General features: G+C 37.5%; 1 protein-coding gene across 1 annotated transcript in view; it reads left to right on the top strand.

The window, feature by feature from the left end:
• VEGFC (vascular endothelial growth factor C) overlaps positions 1-19,236 on the top strand; it is a 95,978-nt gene that overhangs the window by 62,286 nt on the left and 14,456 nt on the right. The window contains exons 3-4 of the mRNA XM_008708895.2: positions 646-836; positions 14,450-14,601. Coding sequence (XP_008707117.2) covers positions 646-836; positions 14,450-14,601 — 343 coding nt within the window. The remainder of the gene's footprint in view (positions 1-645; positions 837-14,449; positions 14,602-19,236) is intronic.

Here is a 19,236-nt window from a genome sequence, read left to right as displayed (position 1 = left end):
TGCCGAGAGAGCATAAAAGGAACAGGAAAATTTGACTTTCCTGACGATACTTAGTTCAGGATACATGTCCCAGTTGATGGAAGATACACTTGCATTTCAAGTGACATTACCCAAAGCTGCCAGATAGCCTGCCTGAAAATGATCGTTGAATTCAGTCCAGACCCACAGCCATTTCCTCATTTGCATCTCAGTTTAGAAAGAAAAATTAAATCATGTTGTTTATCTTTGCTCTGAGACCGCAAAATAGTACATACTATAGCAAATGAGTGGACTCTCTCTCTCTGCAGGTCCTGCAAACTTCTATATATTAAATTTTCATTTTCTTAAGCAAAGAAAACCAAACAGAAGTGCTGCAGAAAAACTGGTGTTGTTTTAAGAAAGCATAATCCTAATTTAGCTTGTTACATGGCTACAGAAATTCGTTTTTTAAGAGAATATCCTTCGCTGATCTGTTAAATATTGAATAAATATTATACTGCATTCTAATTCACAGGGCAATTTAGGATCCTGTCAACTCTTTCTTTTTTAACATTATGTATTATACTTCAGTCTGAAAATTTGAAATCAAATGTGACTTCCAACTGCTGTGGGCTTTTCCGCCTCGCTGCTTCTGTGTAACTTACGGCCTTCCCTATGACTCGACAGGTATTGATAATGAGTGGAGAAAAACTCAGTGCACACCACGTGAGGTGTGTATAGATGTGGGGAAGGAGTTTGGAGCAGCAACAAACACCTTCTTTAAACCTCCATGTGTGTCCGTCTACAGATGTGGAGGCTGCTGCAACAGCGAGGGCCTACAGTGCATGAACACCAGCACAAGCCACCTCAGCAAGACGGTAGGTGCGCTGGCTGCGCGGGGAGCCACCCAGCCCCTGACCTCAGTCCCTGGCGCGGCTCTGGTCCAGGGGCGGTAACGCCGTGCCCTTCCGAGCTGCTTAGATTGTCTGTGGGGAACGAAGTGAATTTCTCAGCATTCTGTGGTGTTGAGGCTATCATCTCACCAAGAAAGTAACTGATGCTTTATGAACTCTGTTCCTAGTAGTGGTGTCAAAGCCAAGGGAAGCAAATAAGAAATACACGTATGAGTGTGTGTGTGTGTGTGTGTGTGTGTGTGTGTGTGTGTTCTAAATATTTTCATTTGGCCATCAGTTACATTTAAGTGGTTAAGTCTTCTGATTGTACAGCTACGGCACAAATCACAATTCAAAACGTGTAACAAAACGTTTCTGTTCTGTGCCACAGCCCAGGTGTTGTATTGAAATAAGCCAGCGCTCTGAGTGTAGTCATTGTGTCCACTTAGAAAGCAAAGCAGATATTCTGACACTAAATCTCAAGTAGTTTGAGTTACCTGTAAAGTCCCATCACATTAGATGTGAAGCTTTTAGTATAACAACCAAGAAACTTACCTTAAGCTTCGGTCTGGATCCAGGATTTTCAGCGCAGGTGCGCTACCCTGCACCTTGGTCTTCTGTGGGAGAGGCGGCTGGCTATCAGAGGCCGTGTTTATGAGCTGGTGATAATCACTGAGTGGTGTTCAGAGTGCTGTGTGCCGCTGGCCCCTGAGCAGAAATGTCTGGAGAAGCCCAGGCCGTGGGCTGGGCTGGTGCAAACTTCGGGAAAGACAAACCTATGTTTGCTTGAAAAGCTTTTCCAATCAGTTTTGAGAGTTGAAATAACACAGGTAATCTGGCTGCATTCAGAACTGCACTGTGACCTTCAATATGAAAAATAATTTCAAAAACGTGATGAGAGGTTTGATTGATACAATGTAAAATGACAACAAATTGACATTTTTAGTCAAATAATGTCTATACTTGGAATACCTATAATGAAAGCTTCTCACACAAACTTGAGCTGACCAAAACCTTGGATCCCATTGATAAAATCTACTCCTATTTTAACTAAGTAGAAATGAAAATTAAGGTTACCTGAGTTTCTTCAACTGCGCTTTCCCATCTGGTTGGAAATTTCTAAAATTTTTACTGTAATGATCATGGGGGCTCTGGATTTGGAGACACTGTCCTATTATACAATCCAAACTGCTTTTTTTGGGGAAAAATGTGTTTCTTTGTATTGCTCATATGCCTGATGAAGGAATAAGCCATTTCAGATACTAAGACTTGCAAGAGGAAATAAAAAAAATAAATTATAAAACTAAATTTTCCATTCAACTTACCTATACCTAAATTCTAAAGATTAAAAAAAAAAAATTAAAAGGTGATGCTTTGGGGCCTGACATCATTTCTGTTATCATCATAGTTACGCACAGCCAGAAGGAGTTCATTGATTCTTGATTACTTTCCAGAATCCAGCGCAATGACACAGTATTCCTTCTAGCAGGCATTATTAGCAAGAGATGCAGCATAATTCTAAATATATTCATGCATTTAGAAATGTAATCAGTAGAATATATGTTTGTGGGTCATGGGATAACATTTCTGCGCTTGATAAAATTCTAATATTTTAAAAGAGTAACATATAATTTAGTCATTGATCACAGCACAACTCCTCCTTTGTGGGCTCCCTCCCTTACCCCTCTATCTTTATCAAACAGTAATTAGGAATTTGTTAGCTAAGAAACTAGATTTAGTGTACACTATTCTGAATAAAATACTACTAATTTAACAGGTTTTACTTGGTAATATGTGTTTATCTTAATCCTGAAGTAAAACAGAATTTTAAAAATCCTTTAATTAAAGTGTTGGAACTTAATACTTTTTTTCATCAGAATGAATACTTAGCTCCAGTAGGATAGCCTCCAAAAAACTAACATTTATTTTTAAAAAGATGTTAATATTAAAAATGTTGCTGCCTTTTTATTTAAGCCAAATTCCATAAAAGGATTTTTGGCCTTCTGAATTTCTTGAAATGCCATTTTTTTTTTTAAGTTAGAGAAAATAAGTGTGAGTGATGGAGGAAATTACATTTTTGGAATGCCTTTAATAGCATATGTTTTTAAATATTTCGATTAAGCAATATGATATGTATCCTAGGTTATATTATTATTATGGGGTTTGACTTAAATCAGTATCAATTTGGTTGATCTTCAAAAGGTCTAGATATACCAGTTGTGTTTTCCAAAGACCAAAAGGCTGTATCTGTTTTAAAAATGGGATGACATGAAATAGCCTCAAAAGAAAGATCGTGAAGAATTATTTCACCAAATAAAATGTATCTACTGAAAGCTCATTATTTATTATTTCAAAAATGCCTTATTGGATTCGGTCGTTAGATGAAACTTTACTTTCAAAGTGCTCATATTGTGAAAGTATCAAGTTGAATAATAACTGTTCCAGCATTGAGATTTTGCTTTGTTGGTTCAGTTCTTGAAATTCCTGTCTTTTTAGAGTTAATTTATTGTCTTGGTGAACATCAGTTGCCATCGGACAATATGTAAAGCTATTTTTCATTACTCATTTCTTCCACAGATCCTTCTATTATGCCTCGTTAAGTTGATAGAAAAAAATGTTTTAAAATGAATTTTCTTTAAAAAGTGTTTCATGGTTTCAGGTGTACCATTTACTGTTTTAATATTCAAATTACATACTTCAAAATATCTATCTTTTTTAGATACGGATGCTCAAATGTTTTGTGCAATAGTTCCTTAGACGAGCTTTCTGTTCCCAGCACCACACTCAGCCCAAACAACACGCTGGCCTTGTGGTTTCCCGTCCTGATGTGTGACTTATCTCTAATCAGAAACACAGGGGTCGTCGCTGACATCTCCCTTCTGTTGTCACATGTCCAGCCTGTGACCAAATCAAATGTTCATTTTGTCTCTGAAGTACCTTGCCTCCCCATGTCGACCACCATCACTGTAGTCCAACATGCTTTTCATGCTCTTTTGAGCTAATGAAAAACCATGCCCTCTGCTTCCTGCTTCCATTTCCCCTCCTCCCCATGCATTCTCTTAATGGCCCCCCAATGTGATATTTTTAAAACACAGATCTGGTGGTGCCAGTCTCCAGCATAAAGACTCTTCCATGATTTCCCAGTGCTGTTAGAATAAGACGGAAATCTTTATCACAGCCTTAAATGTCTGTCTTCCTCCACAGCACCATCTGATATAACTGTCCCTTGTCCTTAACGTTTTGTGCTGCCAAATGCTCTAGGCTTCCTTGAGTCTCTGGGAACCACTGCGTCTCCTCTAGCCCTCCATCCTTGCTCACACTTTTAAGTCACCCTCACCTGATAGTCTCCTCTTTGCTGAGGTATCAGTTCTTTAGATCTCCATCACGTGGCTCAAGAAGTCCTTGGGGGAGATTTTTCTGACCTCCTTGATTGGATCCTGTATTGCTTTTAAATGCTTTATCATTTTCCGTATTTTTCTTTCATAGCACTTACTACAGCTTATAATCCTAGTTTATAACAATATAGCCATTATTATTTGGTTAATGTCCATCTCCTCCATAAAGCCAAGAACAGATCTGTGTTGTTCTTCAGTTCCCTGAGTGTTGGCCACAGAATTAGCACACATCCCCTTTTGGAAGCACGTTAAAACTGACCCTCTCACCAGAAGAAAAAATGAAGATATGGACACATCTACAGCCCTTGCCCCACAGTTCCAGGGGGGAGGTGTCCTTACCCTAGTCCTTATCCATTGAAGCAGATTTTAAAACTATTGCCTTAAAGGTTAATAATAATAAAATACTTGATTAACTCACCTGTGTAATTTTTAAATAAACCGATCCTATTGCCTCATCAAAGTATGGGCTATAACTTTCAGATCAATCTTTAAAAATGTCTGTTTTTGAACAAATGGAAGAGAAAATGCTCCCCCTTTTTTCCCATAGTTGCTATGAGCAGAAGACACCATTGTATTCTTCTTACTATTGTCTTACTAAATACACACTTACTTTACACATGTGCCAAATGGATACCGGGAGTGCCTTAGGTAAAATCTAAACTTGGAAAACAGAAAAATCGTTGTTAGTAAACACAATGGATGAATGTAGTCTTCTGCTCACCATCGGTTTCTCTGGGACCGCTCCATATTTATTCCCACCAGTGGCCTGATGAGGTTCCATGTTGACCTAATGGGTGCCGGGGTGAAGCATTTATTCAAGGATAAGTGCGTATGCACAACAACACACAAACTTCTCTGTCAAGTTGGAGGTGTCAGAGGGTTGTACACTTCAGGAAGAAGCTTCCAGGCTAAGAAGAGCATTTAGTGCTAAGTTTAAGGTATGTGTAGGTAACAGAATTTTGTCCGATATCCTCAGATAGGATATTTTTTCTAAAAGAAAACTAAATCTACTTTAGCTCATATGGGATCAATTCTCACTGAATTTCATCCTCTTTCACCTCCAGGCTCCAGAGAATTTAGGATGGCTTTTATAACAGATTTATGATGTTGAAATCATTGATTTTGCCTGCTTCCTCCCAGTCATCTGCTCACTGGAAAAATCAGAATTTACCTATAAAATTTTTGAGGCCTGGTTTCTTGTTGGTTTGTGTTGTTTTCAAGTTTTATTTTGATCGTTTTTGATAGGCTTGACACGTGCAATAATCACAATTCTTACAGATTCTGATCTGTGAAGTGGTATTTTTTGGAACGTATGTATCCTTTTAACAGCACAGGAGTCTCATTTAGCACTTCAGTTTTCCAAAGATTTGCAGAGCTTGAATTAAACATTTGAAGTGAATTGAAAATGAGATACTTAGTCCTCGGGGTGCTGCCCCAGGACACCTTCTTTCCTGACCCCATATGCTGTCCTTAGGCATCTTCATGTACACTGTTTTGCTTTTAATGGAGGGTACCCAGATCCTTATCTCCAGCTCAGACTCCTGTGACTTGACTTCCCCTCTGGTGGGTCCTGGTTCATGTGCACCACGCTGGAGTTAGGACCTATTCCCTCACACCCACCCCACCCACACAGATAGACAAGCAAGTAAATAACCCTTTTCTTCTTCCAGTATTCTCTTTCTAAGTGACAGCACTCATCTTTGTTGGTTAATCCAAGTTAGTCTTCCTTTCACTAAAAGCCCAATCAATAATTCCAGTTAAATCTCCCTTCCAAACATGGCTGGAATCCATCCAGTGTCTTCATCCTGCTGATCTCATCTGATGTAGGCCACATTCATCAATCACCTGGGGCAGCCTAGTGACTGGTTCCGTATCTCCATATCTCCCTCCCATCCACTGGCCACATTATAGCAGTGAGTTTTTTGTTTTCTAAATGATAAATCATTTCCTGCCCAGGCTAGCATGTGACTGGTTGATGCAAGCTGTTCTAAGCTGTTAAATATTTGCAACAGCACTCTCCTTTAGGTGCCTTCTTTAGGTTAAATCCTTCAACGTGGTTTACTAGGCCCTCCATGATCTGGCTGCTGCCTAAATCTGCAGCCTCAGTTGTCACTGCTTTCCCCCAAATACGACTTTCCACAAGGACCCAAATTCATCTACTCCTTAAATGTTGTCAATATCTCTTACCTTGGAGTCAACAATACTCTGTGTTTGAACCATCTTCTTACACACCTCCTGATAACCATCGAGCTAATTTCTGCTCATCTTAGGCCTAGATATGAATGTCACCTCTCAAGCATTCTGTATGGTCCTTTATTGCCCATATGTTAGCATCATTACTTTATCTGTCAGAATGTTTTAGTCCCTAAGCTCTAAACTCTATGAAAGCGGAGACTGTGTTTGCTTATTACCCTGGAGCATAGCACAGTTATTGGCACACTAGGCACTAAATTGAATGAATAAAGAAACGGGAACAGATTTAGGGTCAAGGGTAGAGCCGTGAACTTGCTGATTTTGAAAAATCGGAGTGATATTTAGGTGGAGATACCCAAGCAGATTGAGCATGTGATTCTAGAATTCTATAGCAGTGATTGGATCCTTAGCTGTAGATTTGAGAGGAAACATCATATTGATAAATGCCATTGGAAGCCCTGGTGTACTCGTTACTACCTAGAGAGTTCATGTATCAGGAGAGAAGAGCAAAAGCCAATGCCAAGGGAAAGCCAACATTCAGTCATTGATAGTCCCATCCATTTCTCCTTTTGATTTCTTAATATCATGCCTTTCTCCTACCCAAAGAATCTACTCAGATTGTTTTTAATAGTAAAAGCAATTATTTTAATTTAAATTCAATTATGCAAGTGGGGTGAAGCACCTGGTGCTTCATACTCTGCCATACAATGGGTATATGGTGATGTGTGGAAGCTGCACTCCTGTAGCTCACAGGTTAGCAGGGAAAGGCGATCAACATTTATCAAGTAAATAAAAGTAGTCGAAGTTGTGAAAGAGAAATGCATGGCAAGGACAGCGAGATGTGAAACTCCTGAAGGCAATGTTTTCATGTGTGTTTAACATTTTTGCTAATATTGCAACTTGTAAAAGCTTCCACCTAAGTAGTACCTTTCCTAAATGTATTTTTTATTATATTTTCAATGTACTATAAATGGGAGCATGTGATGATCTCTTTTAAACATAAAAGGAAATTTCTTACTGCTGTGTTTTCTGAAGGGGAAAAAAAAAAGAGTTTTTGTCTTGTTAAAGGAGTTCCAGACACATCTTTTAGCAACAAAAGTCACCAACTAGAATCATATAAATTTTAAAGACAATGTACCTTAAGTAATTTAAAACCTAAGTTTTTTATAAAAGCTTCCTAGAATTTTTTATGGGGCCCAGCGAAGGGCAGGTTAGCAGAATGTGTGAGGAAGCCAGCCATTAGTTGAAAAGTGAAACCATATGCACTAAGCATTCCAAAGTGAACTAATAGGTCACAACTGCTTCAAAGTCCTCCCAACTATCTGCTTCTGAGAAGTAGATTTGAGTGTCTTTTTGACCTCTTTCATAAACATATGCTTTTAGTATATTTTCTTACGAGAAGTTGTATATTTAAGAGATATAACCAAAAAGGAGAAAGTGAATTTTGCAGAAGATAAATTATTTGATGACTCGAGTAGAAGCAGAAGAAAGTCATCTGCTTTTGAGCCAAACATTTGGATTAAAAAGTTATTTAAATGTTAGTATTTACCTTACATAGTTTTTCTGGAGATAGGAATGAGAAAGAAAAACTACCAAACCCATGGGGCTTCCTTGGAAATCTTAGGATTGGAGCTGAAGAAACCACAGCCTGTCTGCTATGTTCATGAGCGCCCATTGAAGGAGCCAGCCCAGTGTGGGAGCTGGGTCTCCTCTAGTTCGTTCTGACGGACATGCACAACAGTATTTAAAATTTTGTGTTGCCATTCTAAAAAAACAAGCTATCTTTAATTATTTTATAAAGAAATAATACAAGCATATATATTAGCAAAAACATCCCAGATTAAATCTGAGTTGAACTGAGTGCTTCCCAAAATTTTCTTTTTAGCAAAATGTATTTAAACCTAAGTAAAATGTACAACTATGGAATGAAACTTAAGAGGTATTGTTTTGCACTGCAGCGGTCTGAAAGATTACATTCATATGTATTCAACAAGTGGAATGTGATTTGTTTGGAATCTTTAGCTAATTAATATTGGCAAGCACAGTTGTTGGGAATCAGGTTTTATCCAGATGTGGGGAAAAAGCTCTATACCAATATCCATTATCAGAAGTTTAAGAGTAACATTTGCCTTAAGAAAAAAAATAATAATGCATCTGTTAAAGATACCCCTTTTTCCCAACTCCAGGTATTGATCCTGTGCACAAATTTTATTCAGTATTTCTAAAACTCCTGAATTGGGGTTTTTAATTGCAGCATTGTATGCATTTTATGTATAACAATACATAAAAATTAATTCAGTACAAAAGTAAACTCATTAGCATCTGCTATCCTGTGTTCTTCCCAGACCCAGTTTCAGTTCTGCAGGTCCTTGAGAGTGGGCCATGTGGTTGGTATCCTCGCTTGCAAAGCTGGCAGTGGACCCTTAATTGTCACCTTTTCCCATTTTTAGGGATTATTTCTTTAAATTCCATGTAGTTTCATTCTTTCATTTTACAATTATTCATCATACTCTCCAGGAGCTACACATTGCTTCTTTACTTAAGTAATGGACTCAAGATTGGAATATTTAAATTAAAGATAGCAATGAGATATGCTATAAAGAGAAACTGGTTACATTTTGGGGTATGGAAAAGATGTCGTAAAGGGAGGCATTTTGTCGGGGGGGGGGTTTGATATTTGTTCCCACACAAACATTCCTTTCAAATGTAATATTAAACTGTAATCCAGGATCTCATAAGGAAGTTCTACACCTTTTTCTTTACTAGCCTGCAAGATAAGTAGAAATAGAATTGTTGCTTTGTGACTGTTGCTATGCTGGTGTAAACAATCTATTGTTTCAAAATGTAGCTTTATTTGAAGTCCATTCTTGTCGGTGAGAATCGACTATTAGAATTCTTATTAAGGAATTCCAGTAGATAACAAACAAGTGGAACCTCTCATTTGGAATTGTTTGGCGTTTCCTCCTGTTTATTGAAGTTTTACAGAATACACAGTTTTGTTTTTTTTCTCCAATTTCCAGGCTTGTTTAAATGCCATCTTTATATAGACCTTTTGATCTTCAAAACCAGCAACTGCTCTAAGAGGCGTATGCAGAGAGTATTACCATCAGTCTCCGTTATGAATGTTATTCCTACTTAGATCCTAAATTAGGTACCAGCTATTACCATGTACTGTTCAAGAACAGTTCACTTTATAGCATAAACCTGTTTTAGGAAAATCATCATGTTCAAAATACCAAAGAATAAATGTCATCATCCTCAATTAATATTGACTGAGTACACATATATACATGGAATAATTGGCTGATGCTGAACATAATACATAAACTTTGTACTCTGTGAGTTTAAATCTAAAGTAGAAAATTACTGTGCACACATTAAAGCACAAAGCCGTCTAGTATAAGCATTCATGCTTTATTAAAATTTAAAGAATTTATTTATTGTTTCAACAGTGATGTGCATGGATAGACTTTGATACTTTTGAGAGAAAATTATAGTTATTTACTGTGTTGGTTTAGTTATTTCTATAATGGCAAGCACGGATTTCATGAGAGTTAAAATGCAGGTTCTTGCTAACAGCATTTGGGATAAACTATTGATATTTCAAAATTCCAACCTAGTAACTTCATGTGTGTGTGTGTGTGTGTGTGTGTATGTGTGTGTACGTGTGTGCATATATGTATGAGAGAGAAAGGGGGGGGACAGAGAGAGTTGCATGTGGCAAGGGTAGTGATTGATGACTGTTGTCTTGAGAAGCAAGCAGGGTGCTCGGCACTCTGCATCTTATAGGTTCTCAAAAAACAAATAGTTACTGAAAACTAAGGAAGGTAAAATTTTAAACAAAAACATTGTAATTTTTCAAGCAGAGATTCAACTCAATTTTGAAGGAGAATCATCATCCAAAGAGTACCGCTATGAAATCACACCATTATTATCCCTCTTTTATAGATAACGAAACGGAGGCAAAGGGAAATTAGAGAATTTTTCCCAGTCATAGAAGTAGTAAATTGCAGGTGCAGGACTCAAATATCTAAGACTCTGCTCTTGCTTATTCTTCTGTGTCTAGTAAAGGAGGGAAGTTGCTGGTTATTTGGAAAGTATATTTATTTACTTGCACGGGGCACCTTGTGAGCTTATATGGTGATTCAAATTATTAATATTTTTTAGTTCAAAAAAATTACATTTTCTAAGCGTATACTATCTGATTAGGAAAAAAGGCCTATGGACATTTTTAGTAATTTAGGGATTCAGTATAGCTACTCAAAATTCACAAATTGGTCTGTAGGAAGAAAATGGAATTTATCATACTTATTAAAAAGGTAGTAGAAACCTTATAATCCTTTTAAATGAGGAAAGTCAATCAATATTCACACTTAAGACCAGTGCAGAAAGAAATTGGAAGATGAAAGACACCCCTTCAATATATGACAAGGCCGTTATACATACAAGTGTGTCTTAATGCACACGCATACTGCACGCCCTCCTTATCGTTCTGAAGTTGATAGAGGAAGAAGAGTTAGTTATCAAGAACCTTCCTACTTTTAATATTGGTCAAGGCACCTTTCTCTGGACCCTTGAATTTTGTCCACACTGACACAGTCGAGAATTAAAGAAACTAGGTGAAAAATTCAGGTAAAAATTTGGAGGTGGAAGATGTGTTTCAAGAGAGGTAAACTTTTGGGTTTTTGGGATTTTTTTTTAACTTTAAATTTTCATAATATTTATTCCTTTTGATCAAATTAACTGAATTCAGCTGGTCAATTGTTTACCTGAACTCAAGAGAAATGAAACACCAGTAGTTAGAATTTGGGGGTTTTATTTATTTAACTATACTATAAGGAAATTTTTCTCTCACATTGTACTATAGTTTTTTTTAAGGATTTAATTTATTCGAGACAGAGAAAGAGCACGAGCAGGGGGAGGGGCAGAGAGAAGCAGACTCCCCGCTGAACAGGAAGCCCAATGTCGGGCTCCATCCCAGGACCCCAGGATTATGACCTGAGTCGAAGGCGGACACTTAACCGACTGAGCCATCCAGGCTCCGTTGTACTGTAGTTTTAATGCTTATGAATGTGTTCAACTTACAGGAAAAAAATAGTTCTCTAAACAGTGATTTTTTTTAGTGCCTCTTTACCTGTCCCTTTATCCCTTTAGTCTGTGTGTTCACGAACACAAATCTCTTCCACCCCTTGAAAGTATAGAGCCAGGCTTATTTCCAGGAAGATGCTTTCTTGATGTGCATTTAAGTGTTCTCATCTCACTAGAACATGCTTCAAAGCCCCAGACCCTAAGTATACACTTGGTCCTCACAGGCAGGTCCTGATTGTGGACATGACACCCCCTCCCCACCCCAAGCAGTGGCTGAAGGCTGTCCATGCTCAGTGCAATCTCTTTGCCCTTAGGAAAACGTGCCAGAGTGGAATCCGGGATGCAGCAGTCCCTGAGGACAGGTGCAGGAAAGGTGCCGTGAGGCATAGGGGGTGGGGAACATCAGGCATGCTTCCACAATAGCTGTGAGCTCTAAAAAGTTTTAGCCTTATCTCTCACTCTCAGGCTCTGTTCTGCCTCCTGTCACTTGAGACAGTGCCAAATCCTGCAGTGCTTACATGCATCCTATCCTATAAGCAAAGCTTCCCTCTCTGGCCTGAGCCATCTGAGCACGTTCCCTCTGGTCATGTGAGGCCTCTCTTCTCTCCATCCCCACCCTGCCCTGCTGCTCCTGTCCCTTAGCCCAGCCCGCCAGAGCCCCTAGAGCTGCTTTTGGTACCCATTTGATTCCACTCCATCCTTACACTTCATTTCTCCGAGACATCAGACCCTGTAGACCACAGACACCTTTATGAAGCTCTCCTCTCTTCCTTTGGCTTCCCTTGGTTTAACAGTAATCCCCTCCTGGCTGTCCATCTTCATGTCTTCCTTCTTCCCAGACATATTTAATACTTCATTTGCCTCTTTTCATCCCTTAAGTGCATCTGATCCCCAGGTTTCTGTTATTAGACATTTCCTCCTTTCATTCAGAATGATCTCACCAAGTAATCTCATCAGCATCCAAGACTTCAACTATGACTTTAATATTGTTGGCTTTTAAATGGCTCTCCTAAGCTCTAGACACAAATCTAACTGCCTATTAGATGTAAATTCTTAGGATTTTATGAGCAGACCTTCTTACCATTTCTATTACAGTGTTTAAATAATTTATAAATTTTATACATATAAAAATTAAGTAAGCAATTTATTAAACATTACTTATTTTCTAAACCACGTTAGTTTCTTCTGTTACACTGGTTCTTAATATAGGGCCCAGAAATGTCCTAAGGAGTAGATAAACTGTAGTGTATTTAGACACTGCAGAATTCTCTCTCTTAAAATAGTTTTACCTAGTGCAAAGGATTTCTGCCAGTGACATTTCATCTAATAAAAGATTTCTCCCCAACTGCATAAACAAATGTCCTTTTAGGGAAGAAACTGGTCAAAGTCATAGTACTAGGATATGTTGAGATTATATATTGAGATTATCTATGTAGCATGGACAGTATTCTGGAGAATATCTAGAATCTTGAGATTATATTCAAATAATAACACATCTATATGGCAATCGATATGCATATCGCACTCATATATATTCGCTTATGTAATTTTTATAACAGTCCCATGAACAATGGGTCAAATGTTTCCTCTGTTTACTGATTTTTAAGGAAATATACAGCTTAGATAAGTTCAATGACTTTTCCAAGTTCACACAACTTACAAGTACGGTTGCTATTAAAAAATGCCCAGTGGGGGTGTGTCCCTGTGCCCGTTCCTCCTAAGGCACCTATGCTAAGAAAGTAGCTGAATTTTTCAATGAATATATAATGAATACATTCCAAATGAAGAAAATGTGCATTTTATCATGTAGATATCTCTGTGTTTCATTCTTCAAAATTCATTTCCGTGAATCTCCCTGTAGGACTAAATTGGCAACTGATACAATTCCCTAAAGATTTTCCATGATCTTTTAAGAGTTGGCATGAAATTATAGTGATGGGCCAAATCACAAGGCTCTGGAATTTGTCATCATTTTTAGCCCTGCTCAGATTGCCGAAAAGGCACCAAATAACACCAGAGTGGTTCAGCTATAGTTACAGGACTGCAAACTGATCTTATCAAGCAGGTACTGGCCAGGATTTCACTTTTACCATTATTTTTGATAATTCAAATTTTAAGAAACATAGGAATTTAAATCCACTTAGTTTTAATTAATCACTAATTTATTTGTATATTCAATTTAAAACATTAACTTTGGAGAAGGAAGAGGAGAATTAAAGTTTCCCACAGATAAGAAATTCAGAATGAAGTTTTGAGAGCTAGCCCACAAATGTGTATACCTTATTTTAAGCTTATTATTTTCATAATACCTTTATCAAAATAGCAGAAACGAGCTTTATTAAGTGATGAATGTGTTTCTTTTTCTTTTGAACATAATAAATTCATAAGATACCTTGAACAAATGTAAACTACTTTGAGGTGGAAATTTAATTTGGAATGAAAATCGATTTCACATCATTGTATTTTATGTCTCTGTATTCAGTTTACATAGAATAGGACTTAACCAAACAGTTCTAGGTTGTGTGGCCAATAGCTTTTTGCTCTCATATCACAAAGATATTTATATCTGTGCCACTTTTTAACAACCCCTGGAGTAATCTAGGACTCTGGAAAAATTCTTTTTCCCTGAACACAGTGGTCATTGCTCCGTAATCATTAGTTGGTTATCAAAATTCTGATATGCTTTATAATAGTGACATGAGATAAGGAAATGGACTATTTATTATTCTGATAAAGGATACTGATTAGAAGCAAAACAGTTTCTACAACGTAATCATAAAAACCTTTTACGTCCTGCATATATTATGCAGCACTACCTAATTATAAAGAGTTAATCTCGCTCTTTTTGGACTCCAACAGTTACCATAAAAATGCTTTCTAGCAGCTATATAATTTTTTCTTCTTTTTGTCCCTTCTTTGTAGTTGTTTGAAATTACAGTGCCTCTCTCTCAAGGCCCCAAACCAGTAACAGTCAGTTTTGCCAATCACACTTCCTGCCGATGCATGTCTAAACTGGACGTTTACAGACAAGTTCATTCCATTATTAGACGTTCCCTGCCAGCAACACTACCACAGTGAGTATGAATTAAATCTATTTTTTCTGCATCCTCTACTAATACAAAATTATTTTCAAGTAAACACAGTTTATTAAAAGAATTTTTGTGAAATTTGTTATGATATACTTTGTATCAAATACAAAAGAAGACAAATTTAATACGGCACCATAGAAGTAAAATTAAATGGAAACAGGGAAGCACTTTTTATAGATGAAGTAGTTCACAATATAAAACAAGTAATTCTATGGAATGACACACATCCCACCTCTCTTCATATTATCCGTGATTTAGCCTAACTGATCTAACATCCATGAAATCAGGTGTGCAAACTCACAAATGATGTTAAAGCTAAAACCCTTTAAGCCTCGGTAAGACTTTTGGTCCAACACAAAAAATATTTTACAAAGTTATTTTATATCTATTAACATTCAGTTGCCTTTCTTCAATCTCAATTATTTTTTCTCTATGCATATTTTTTTATTTCAGCAAGGATTGAATACTGAAATACTGAGTTACTTGAAAGAATTTTTTCTTACTATTATTTCAAATTAACATTCAAAGTAACATTTGCTCTTCAAATTCCTTTCTCAGCATGTTTTTTGGTCTGGTAAATGGCAGCAGATGCTGCACTTGGTCACGCAGAAGGACCTGCATAGAGCATCACGTGTTGACCCTGTGAATAGTTTAAAATGACTCATTATGCATTGTCATCTTAAATCTAGGAACGTTCTGCTCTCTGCCCCAGAATGAGGCTGCAGCTCTTTCGTCTTTAACATGTCCAATGCATGTGAATAAAACTTACTGAACTTTGACATTTTAACAAAATTTTAAATAAATTGATGTGTGAACATATACATTACCAAAACAAAAAACAAAAAAACTCAACCTACTTAAACCTTGCATTTTAGGGGACTTGACAATAAATATGATAATGCTAGTAGTTTTTCCCATGGCTGCTTTACTTAATGTGGCAGATTCGAGGCCTTATCTTTCCAGAGACACACAAAAAAACTAAGGATAGCCTAATTGTGAAGTCTGTCCTCAACGTGGGCACAAAAAGGCCTTACCAGCATCCGTGCATGAACTGAGGCTGCTGCATGGGGGCACAGTACCCCCGAAGCTGCATGTGCAGGTTTACTCACGCAGCTCAGAGAGGTATGTCCCCAGCTCCTGTGGCAATGCATCCATTCTGAGAGTTCGGCCATTATCCCCGTGCTGTTCCCAAAGTTAGGTTTCAGATGGACTTAAAATATTATATCCAAATCTCTTATATTGCTGTGTTTATAACAATATTAGATAGAATAGGTACAAACATCAAAGATTTATTCTGTTTATTTCCATATTATTCATAGCACTTTTCTCTCATATTCTTTGAGACCTTGAAATCACATGGTTGTCATTAATTATTTTTATCCTGATGTCACACACCAGCACTATTGATGAGGGGTCGGGGGAGGAGAGATTTGCTCCTACCTGTGCATGTATCTCGTTTCCGCCACTAGCATCCTCGTCCACTCCATTCAGCATGTATGTCTGATCTCAGGCCATGGTGTCCAGACTGGTTTCCTTGTGTCGGATCTCTCTCCAGCTCCTACATAATATCACACGTGAGCTTTAAAAGGCACCACTTCATTCATCTGACCAGAAACTGCCAGCGGCTTTCAGTGACTCAAAGAATCGAGCACAAATTTCTCACCTCCTTGTCCCTTGACCAGCCTTTCCTTTCTTGTTTTGCTTCTGATTTCTCCCCAAGTCTGGGTTTCTTAAAGTCTCATTCCCTGAACACCAAGCTCATTTCCTGCTCTGTATCTTCTTTCTCTTCTGACCCTGGCTTAAAATAAATGTCCTTTCTTTTCTGCCTTCCCAAAGCCCCCTCCACTTCTCAGAGTTCAGCTAAAGGTCTCTGTCCTGCATTTGGCTTGTCCAAGTACCGCTGCTGTCTCTGCTTCTTGAATGCCCATAGCAATCACTGTATTTGATTTTTCCTTGCATGGATTTGTAGGGGCCTATAGATGGGCATGTAACTGGATTGTGAACATCTGAGGTACAGGTAGGTTCGTAACCTCCACAGGATCCAGCTAATCACGTTTGAAAATTATTGAGCCGTTTCAGCCCTTCACATACACTGTTTCGTCTAACCCTCCCCCAGAACACCTCTGCAGTTGGTAGCGGGATTAGCCTTATTTTATAGAAGAAGCAAGTAATTACACTCCAGAACTGGGGGCTAAACAACATGACCCACCAATGCTTATTATATAAAATAACTTATTTGCAGTGTTTTGTAGCAATTGCATGTTTTGCCCCAATTTTCACCATTTCTTATCCCTATAACTGCTACACTGTAGACTGTCAAATGCAAGAACAGACGAAAAGAGCAAAAAGAGCCTGTGCCTACCAGTGTGCTGGGCGTGAGCCCGAATTCCAATTGGCCGCTAAGTCACTTTTTAAGGTTGGGTATTTCATGTGTCTGAACTGCAGTTTGCTTATATATAAGAGCACAAAGATGGAAAGCGGAGTGAATGGAATACTGAGTGCTCACGTGGTGCTTAGCACAGAGCCTGGCGTCTAAGGGAGAGTCTGTAAAGGGCAGACTTATTATTACCATTACGATTCATATCTGATTCATCCAATCTGTGTTGTTTGGTGGTGTTTTTTTTTTAACACTACCTACAATAAGAAATGCAGTAACTATGTTTATATGATATGTATATAACATACATAGTGTATAGATTTAAAGTATGTAACTTTCCATGTAGTTATAGTCCTATAGAGCTGTAAAACAAAGTATTATTTTAAAACACTTTCCTTTATCGTAGTGCTACCCGACCCTTTTTTCATTATCACCCCCAAAGGATTCTTTTATAGACCTTTTTCTCTAATCGCCTCCCTCATAAAATTTTAATACCATAGACCTATTTATGTCACCTTATGTGTCATATGTATATTTGGGCTTTATACATTAAAAAGGTACTGCAACGTAGGATTAAAAATGACAAAAATTTTGTATAGTTAAAAGTTAAATTGAAAATGTAAAAGCTATTAACATTGAACGTAATTTTAGAACTACAGTTTTTGCTGAGAAACCTTTATGATAACGTATTTACTTATTTAGTGGTAATATATCAAATTCCATAAGGAAAGTACCAATTGATATAAATGCCCAACAATATAAACATTTTTTTAAAGAAAACATTCCAAACAATTATTTTTCCAAGAAAAGGAAGAGAAGTTTTTAAATAGTTTCTGTCAATTTTTTTAGAGAACTTTTGCTTCATATGAGAAAACAGAAGTTACAAGTTACAAGTTAACTTCTGTAGCTGCTAGATACTCAGAGTGTCGCCCCTTTTTTCTTCTCAGCATGTGACATACTGTGGCTTGAATAACTTCTGTAGAATTAAATAATAAAATTTAAACTATTTCTACTTAATTCCCGAAGCTCACGTCACACACCAAAGCACCAGAGATCGAGCAGAAGCAGTAGCTGCCCGGCAGCTGCTAGGCACACACACAGGCACCTGTCACTCTATGATTTTATTTATTTATTTATTTATTTATTTATTATGGGCAGAAGACATGAACAGACACTTCTCCAAAGAAAACATACAAATGGCTGACAGTCACATGAAAAAATGTCGCCCTATGATTTTGAGATTGAGCCCTTGGTCCAGAGAAAGTCCTTCAGTGACAGCCCTCTCTTCATTATAATTTTATCACCGTTATCTTGCGTACACTTTGGATATCTTCAATGCCAGTGCTGCTCACATGACAGCCCATAAAATCCAATAGAAATTAAATACTGATTCAGAAGCTTTTGTTGGGTTTTGGAGAGCCAAAAACCATCGCAAGATCTAAGATTCCTCCTCCCCAATACCCAGTTTTTTCTTCTTACAGATGATATTGCCCCCATTATGAATGCATGTCTAACTACACGTGAGGCACTCAGATACTTTTATTTCTATTCTATTCCTCTGTTTTTGAATGTTAGTCTCCACTTATTGTGAATTGTGACCCATAATTTAATTAAAAACTATAATGATAATTTATATGTAATGAATATGTAGCTATGTTATAAAACCATTTGTTAAAAATGAACAGGAACAGACACCACAATGGCCAAAATTAAGATATGACAAAAGCAAGTGCTGGAGAGGACATGGTGCCACTGGAATGCTCACGTATCACTGATGGGAATGGGAAATGGTATGACCACTTTGCAAAAACATTTTGGCAGACTCTTATGAACTTGAATATACACTTACAAATATAATCCATAAATCGCCTCTTAGGTATTTACCCAGGATAAATAAAAACATATTTCCACACAATAACTTGCACACAGATGTTCACATAAGCTTCGTTAGCCAATAAATCAACAACCCCAAAGTCCATCGAGGGTGAATGCATAAGCAAACTGCAGTGTATCCATAGAGTGGGACATTACAGAGCGATATAAACAGAATGAGCTGTTCATATGCACAACATGAATGGATCTCAAAACATTAAGCTGAGTGACAGAAGCCAAACCAAAAAATACATGTTCTATGACTCAATTTACAAGAACTCTAGAAAAGACAAACATAATCTAGATTGAGAGAAAGTATGTCGGTAGTTGCCTGAAGATGCAGGTGGTAGGGATTGACTGGAATGGGCAAA

Source organism: Ursus maritimus, unplaced genomic scaffold (genome assembly GCF_017311325.1).
Source record: "Ursus maritimus isolate PB19 unplaced genomic scaffold, ASM1731132v1 scaffold_28, whole genome shotgun sequence".
NCBI classification, from domain to species: domain Eukaryota; kingdom Metazoa; phylum Chordata; class Mammalia; order Carnivora; family Ursidae; genus Ursus; species Ursus maritimus.
The sequence above is the reverse complement of the archived record's forward strand: the minus strand, read 5'-3'. Positions and strand labels throughout refer to the sequence as shown.